At 36.9% G+C, this 7,412-nt stretch overlaps 1 protein-coding gene across 3 annotated transcripts; it reads left to right on the plus strand.

The window, feature by feature from the left end:
• The first annotated feature begins 514 nt into the window (after window positions 1–514).
• LOC103401023 (sulfate transporter 1.3) lies at window positions 515–6,816 on the plus strand. 3 transcript variants are annotated; one of them, XM_017322697.3, is made up of 15 exons: window positions 515–757; window positions 1,997–2,138; window positions 2,430–2,785; window positions 2,874–2,922; window positions 3,023–3,230; window positions 3,341–3,515; window positions 3,610–3,675; window positions 3,763–3,876; window positions 3,965–4,081; window positions 4,170–4,296; window positions 4,982–5,268; window positions 5,355–5,545; window positions 5,931–6,016; window positions 6,118–6,194; window positions 6,316–6,816. In XM_017322697.3, exons 3-15 carry the CDS (start codon window positions 2,444–2,446, stop codon window positions 6,457–6,459), a joined length of 1,983 nt encoding a protein of 660 aa, XP_017178186.2. In that variant the 5' UTR covers window positions 515–757; window positions 1,997–2,138; window positions 2,430–2,443; the 3' UTR covers window positions 6,460–6,816. The 3 variants fall into 3 exon arrangements, with proteins under 3 accessions (XP_017178186.2, XP_070669931.1, XP_028950783.1); XM_070813830.1 differs by lacking the exons at window positions 515–757; window positions 1,997–2,138 and adding an exon at window positions 2,182–2,321; XM_029094950.2 differs by lacking the exons at window positions 515–757; window positions 1,997–2,138 and adding an exon at window positions 2,191–2,328.
• Window positions 6,817–7,412: the final 596 nt, after the last annotated feature.

Raw genomic sequence — 7,412 nt, forward strand, 5'->3', positions numbered from 1 at the left:
ACAGTGAGTCCTTGACAATTTATGTTTCCCCAAAATTCAACAAAACCATTCCATCACAAGATAAAAGGAGAAAATTCCAACAAGTTGAATTTCTAAATTTTCCTAAATCTTTAATAATAATGCTATAAAAGAGTAAGCGAACGTGAACTGGGTTTCGAGATTTCTTTGAAAACATAAAAGGATTCTTGCTGTCGTGCTGCCTACCTGTTTAATGTTACTTCAGTTACACAGGGAGATGGTTATGTAATTTTCTCAGTAGCCAAACAGGCCTCCATTTTTATTGGGTTTTTATTTTCTTTTTTGGGGGGCTTTTTCTTCTTGTAAAACAAATGCCTGAACACTAAACAGGTGGTATATAAGGGAGTTTGAGAATCAGTTTGGTTTTTTTTTTTTTGGGTTCATTGAACCTAGACAAAAATTTGGGCTTTTTCATCTACCTTAATCTTCCTCTCTGTGCCCCTTCAAAGATTGCCCCTTCTTTTATAAATTGAATATTTTATTTTCTCAGAAACATGACGACCATTGAGTGTGGGAAAGAGAAGGTGCAAACTCTTTGCTTGCGTTTTGCCTTCTCGTGCATATCTAGTTTTTATTCCTTCTCCCCAATTTTCTGCATTATTTTGTGAATTTGTTTTGTTCTTTTTGCCCTTTCGGAGCTCAAGTGGATTTTTATATTTTCAGAAAGGAAGAACTTTTAGGTTAGGTGTAAATTGTCCCTTCCACTATCAGTGGCTTGCATGAGAAGCGTTTCTAGGAGGTAAGGTAGTCTTCGGTTCATATTTATCAACCACTGGTTCTGATTTTTATTATTCCTCAATTGGTTAAGCATGCTTTTTCTTAGAGCAATGGTGGTGTAACCATGTATAAGATTGTAAAATACGCATAAATAAAATCGGTTACAAATCTAATTTGACATTAAAGACTAAACCGTGGTTTAGTGCCTTTTGCTGACGTGCTAGTGTTACTTGGATTCTATTTTTTATTAAAAGTTTATAACCAGTTTCATTTGTATGTATTTCCTGTAAGATTCTAGTAATGAGATTGTTTAATTGGGGTGATGTTATTATTAAAACCAAATAGTTTAAAGATTATTGCAGTTCAATCGAATTGGTCTAGTGGAATTTTAAGGAATTCTAAAGTGGCATAATTGATTTTTGAACTTTTGTGCAGGAATTAGAAATAAATGAAGTAGGGAAGTAGGGTTTCAACTTTTAATCCCGCTTTTTTTGTTTGGAACAGTATCATATTTCTCTTGCGACACTAGTTTTTAAAAAGTTTAAAAGCACTGGATGCTTCTGCTTCTGTTGTTTGTTTCATATCAGCATCAATCAACATTGTAATTTCAACTTACTGTGAAGAAGAAGATTAGGTATTTAGCCATCTGTAACACAAGACGTATCGCTTACATCGATCGACAACTTCACCTCTTGTTTCAATGGAGTAGACCCTCTTTTTTCTGCTCCCTCCCTCCATCCCTTCTTACATTCTTGTTCACTTGTTTTAAGTCAGTCAATGGAATCAATGGCTCAAATCAAATCCCATTGTGGTCCTAACAAAATTCTCAAATAGTAGTTGAAAAGCAACTTAGACAACAAGGGTTTGCTTCCAATGGGACCATAATCAAGAATTTGATTCCAAAAGTTTTGTTTTTTTTTTTTAATCCAAGACACCAGCTAAAATCATGGAACTTCTACTTCCAGACTTTTAGTTGCAGTTTGTGAGGGACTTAGGGTTGAAAAATAAGGCCTAATTAATATGTAAAGTTGGTTTATGCTTCTGGTTTTCTAGTTGCTGCCCATCTGTCCTCCTAAGTCAAACACCATTTTTTAATACATTTTATACATCTAAGCTAGGCAATTATGGAACGGATGATGATCGCTTAGCTTATTTAATAATCAATTCGTGGGCGGGATCAGATTATCTTTTGTTTTGTTAAACTTTGTTGACATATTACTAATCATGTATTTGACAAGTAAGATATCCACTTTTTGTACAGTTTGAAAAGTCTGACCACAAGTACTTTTTAAGTGCTTATATATGGAAGAGCTTCTCGGCCTTCCCTCAGCATTCACGTAAGCCCTGCCTACTCCAAAAACAACTTCTGCGAAGTGCCTTCTCCCGCATCCTCCTTTCATTTGGTTAGATTCAGTCTCTTCTGTAGCTATGAATTTTGCCTAACAAGTTATATATCTTGAGTGTAGTTGTTTTAGTCTTCGGTTCTTTAAGATATGTGCATGAACTGAATAAGTCCATCAAACCTATATTCCCTTGGACTAGTTGAAAAAACACATTCTGCATGCAACTATAAACTGCTTCTAGTGGTCTATTGTACTCCTTCACACTTTTTAGCTATTACTTTTTTCGGAATATGAGAATTGCTATTCTGATCTGCCTGTTCATCATTTCTTTTTCTGTTTCTTGCATTACAGTGAACTGATTATCCATGGCTTCAATTCATTCAAGCAACGAGGACATCGAAGCCAAAGAATTGGACACCAGAAGCGTGTCATCTTCTCGCAATCATTCACAGGGTGCGCCATACATTCACAAAGTGGGAGTTCCTCCAAAGCAGAACCTTTTCAAGGAATTCTCGAACACTGTGAAAGAAACCTTCTTTTCAGATGATCCTCTACGGCCCTTCAAGCACCAACCTAAGTCGCGAAAGCTCATCCTTGGCGTGCAGGCTATTTTCCCCATATTCGAATGGGGGAGAGGCTATAACCTATTGAAGTTTCGGGGTGATCTAATTGCTGGACTGACTATTGCTAGTCTCTGCATTCCTCAGGTAAATTGGCAGCTTAATCTATTGAAAATCAGCTTATGTCATTTTTCCGGTTCCGTAGTTCTAATGATTTTCTCAACTGCAAAATCAGGACATTGGATATGCAAAACTTGCAAACTTGGCTCCCCAGTATGGATTGTGTAAGTATATCTATGCTACTAAAGAACACACCTTTATTGTTACCTGATTTCCTTGGATGTTGTTCTGAGACTTCTCTTTTGTTTTTCAAAACATTTACAGATTCGAGCTTTGTTCCACCATTGATCTATGCGATCATGGGCAGCTCAAGAGATATTGCCATCGGACCTGTGGCTGTGGTGTCTCTCCTGCTGGGTACACTTCTTCAGAATGAGATTGACCCTGTTAAGAACCCAGATGATTACCGGCGCCTGGCCTTTACGGCTACCTTCTTTGCAGGCATCACCCAAGCCACCCTTGGGATTTTGAGGTAATTGCTTTAGCTTTATTTACATCTTACATTTTTTTTTACCTTAATGAAGGCCTCTTAGCTTTTGATTCTCGGTCATAATACTATCCTGGTTTTGTTTTTGTTATCAGGATGGGGTTCTTGATTGATTTCTTATCTCATGCTGCCATTGTTGGGTTTATGGGTGGAGCTGCCATCACAATTGCTCTTCAACAGCTTAAGGGTTTTCTCGGAATACAAAAGTTCACAAAGAAAACTGATATTGTTTCTGTAATGCAATCTGTATTTCACTCAGCTCATCATGGGGTAAGCTCTATCTAGGGTTAAAATCCGAAACATCTTTTTTCTTTCACTAACTGAAACATCAAGTTACTGATCCCCATATTACACAATTTTGCAGTGGAACTGGCAGACAATAGTTATCGGAGTATCATTTTTATCATTCCTCTTGCTTGCCAAATATATTGTAAGAATCCCCAAACTTTACTGCTGCTCACCTAATACGATTCAAGCTTGTTAGTTTTTGTCTGATTTCACATGTTCTGGGGAGCAGGGAAAGAAGAAGAAGAATCTCTTCTGGGTTCCAGCAATCGCCCCGCTAATATCTGTTATCCTGTCCACTTTTTTTGTGTACATAACTCATGCAGAAAAGGATGGGGTTGCAATTGTAAGTCCAGTGTGTTATAAATAGTACTTCAGAAGAATGTTAATTTCAGTTGCAAGATGCAGTACTTAGGGTTTCTCCATGTATGTAGGTGAGACATATCGAAAAAGGAATCAATCCTCCATCTGTGAATGAAATATTTTTTACTGGTGACTATCTTGCGAAGGGTTTCAAGATTGGGGTTGTAGCTGGAATGGTAGCATTGACGGTGAGCATCTCAGAGCTCATTTCCTCTAACCAAGAAGAAAATTTGATATCATTTCTTGTATCTTTTTCTTATTGGTGTGAATTATCAGGAAGCTATAGCAATTGGAAGAACTTTTGCTTCCATGAAGGACTACCAGTTAGACGGAAACAAAGAAATGGTGGCTCTAGGAACCATGAATATTGTCGGCTCAATGACTTCCTGCTATGTCGCGACAGGTGAGAAAGAAAGTACCATTTAAATTATGAATTACACTCTAATAGTTACGAATGCATATTTGTGCATGGTAAGGGTTCGGGAGCTGTATACCTAGTTGGGAGTGAGGTGCTTAAAAAAAAAGCACCCATGAAAAAAAGCTGTGAGGGTTTTAAGTGTTTGGTAAACTGAAAAAAAAGGCTTATTTTGGAAGCTGCTGTGATAATAAGCTGAAATCAAAGGAAAAGCTGAAGCTACTATTTGCAGCTTTGGAAAACTGGTTTTTTTTCAAAGCACACGGAGCTACAGTGCTGCTTTAACGAAAAGACCCACTATTAGACTGCTTTTTTTCCAAAAGCACTTTTACAAAAAAATTTACCAAACACTCTGCTAATTTATTTCACAGCCACTTATTCTCACAGCAATTTTTTTTTAAAGCACAGCAATACCAAACCAGCCCGTAATCTCTTGGTTTGGGCTTCTAGCAGGCCTAGACCATGTTTTCAATGAAAAATTTGACTAGTAAAACCGTTGAAGATGGATTATAGTTAATGCATAACAAATTCTCAAAATAATACAAATCTAGCAAACGTAGCTAGTTGATACTCTAAGGTTAAGCAATAAGCATACTTAAAACCCTTGAACCTTGTATCTAGAGGGATGCGTGACTAAGGACATGGAACTGATTGAATGCTCTTATACTTGCAGGTTCCTTCTCACGCTCGGCAGTGAATTACTATGCCGGATGCGAAACTGCAGTCTCAAATATTGTCATGTCCGTTGTTGTTTTCCTAACCTTGCAATTCATTACACCTCTTTTTAAGTACACCCCGAATGCCATTCTTGCTGCCATCATTATATCCGCTGTGATCAACCTAGTCGACTTCCAAGCAGCAATCCTTATATGGAAGATTGACAAATTCGACTTTGTCGCTTGCATGGGAGCCTTCTTTGGTGTTATCTTTGCATCTGTTGAGATCGGCCTCTTAATCGCGGTACATATCTTTATTGTTAACTGCCTTGTATTCGAAAACTATCTTATAGAGATCAGCAATCTAAATTAACATTTGTTTCTGTCCAGGTCTCAATATCCTTTGCTAAAATCCTCTTACAAGTTACCAGACCACGGACTGCAATACTCGGGAAGATTCCGAGGACAAATGTATACAGAAACATCCAACAGTATCCAGAAGCAACGAAGGTTCCAGGGGTTATGATTGTGAGAATTGACTCTGCAGTTTACTTCTCCAACTCCAATTACATTAAAGAGAGGTACATATATATGGTCTCTTGTATATGCTCGGTTCACTTAAATCTTCGTGGTAATTCTTAAAGCTGCAATGAAAAAGGGGTAACCTAGGACTAAAAAATCTATAAAAAGAGAATTTGTGGTTGCCTTTGAGACCTTTTGATTAGTTATATTTTGTTTGGCTGTTAAACTTTGGCTTAACTGCCAAACTAAGCTGTTTCTTTCGACTTATTAAAGCTTTCGTACTTGAAATGAGCAGCATAGGCTATATAAGTCACATGTTAGTTCTAGTAGTTTATATGCCCTATCATGTAAAGAACCTAGAAATAGGCTGATTTTCATGTTTCACAATTTTCTTAGTCATACTATCTGTAGTTTTCGCGGTCCTCAATTTCAACTTCCTTGCAGGATATTAAGATGGTTGGTAGATGAAGAAGAACAGTTGAAAGAAGCCTACCTACCAAGCATTCAGTTTTTGATCGTTGAAATGTCACGTAAGCAGTTTTCTAATCTTTAAAACCAAATGCCGATACGCTGATTCATTACTCCCGGTTTATCTAAACTCATTTCTCATGGTGTCTTGTGTTCGTTGCAGCCGTGACTGACATTGACACCAGTGGAATTCATGCTTTGGAAGAGTTGCATAGGGGTCTCCAAAAGAGAGACATTCAGGTAAATTATATGCACGCGAAATCATCCTGTCATTTTCTACTAAAGTGAACAAAAATTACATTTGACATTCTATGTGATATGAACTTGTTCAAGTTGTCTTACCTCCAATCTTGTTGTGCAGCTTGTTCTCGCAAACCCCGGACCGGTGGTGATTGATAAGATTCACGCATCCCACGTTGCAACCTTGATCGGCGAAGACAGAATCTTTCTCACGGTGGCTGATGCCGTCTCATCCTGTTCTCTGAAATTGGTGGAAGAAGCTTAGTGTAAATGGAATGTGATTATTGTTTGAGAGAGTAAGCACAAACAAAGTATTGAAATGGAGAGAGAGGCTTACCAGGTTCTTCAGTTGAAAAGTGGATGGCCGGGAAGCAAATGTGAAAGTGGTAAAAGCTGAAGTGTTTGAGTCCAATGCAAGTAACAAGTAAAAAAGATATGTAACAATATAAAAAGGTGCAAATTGGTAAATGGGTGTTCAAATTACAGGAAAAATGTGTGTAGAATGAGAATCGAACTGTTGGTTTTCTTTCTACATATAGATTTGTATGCTTTTGGATATGTATTTGCAAGTTTGGTATTCCACTTTTATTTATCAGTATATAAGAGTTTTTGTGAGTTCAAAGCATGGATCTTACTATTTCCTATTGCAACTAACACCAATGTTTTAGTATTAACGAAGTGGGTGGAATGCTTACGATTGATTGAGATTCAACTTTGTATCGATTCGATTAATAAATCCTTTTCAAAAAAGAAAAGAGTCGCAGTGATTCCGTATAATGGTCAAACAAAAGGGTGGTGTAATTGGCACTCCAAAAAATTCATTGTGCACCCTTTATAAGTGTAATTTTCTTTCTAAATATAAAAAGTGTGGAGTGCATAATAATTTTTATGGAGTGTAAATAATATCACCCTTCAACAAATATAAACTATCTATTAGAACAGTACACAATATGTGATGTAAGCTTGCTAGAAGCAATAATCGGACTATGGATTTAGGAATCATTTTGTACGTAAAGAGATTGGATTGGAATAAATAACTGTTTAACGTATTAAAGGTAGAAGAGAACAATTTTTCATTTTGAGGAGGATTAAAAGGAATTAAACATAAATGAAACTTCTCCATTCTAATCCTATAATTTTGGAGATAATTGGATTGGAATGGATAAGTTTTTTTTTTCTTAAGTAATCTATCACTTACATCAACGTTGGTCACACTTT

Source organism: Malus domestica, chromosome 15 (assembly GCF_042453785.1).
Source record: "Malus domestica chromosome 15, GDT2T_hap1".
Lineage (NCBI taxonomy): Eukaryota > Viridiplantae > Streptophyta > Magnoliopsida > Rosales > Rosaceae > Malus > Malus domestica.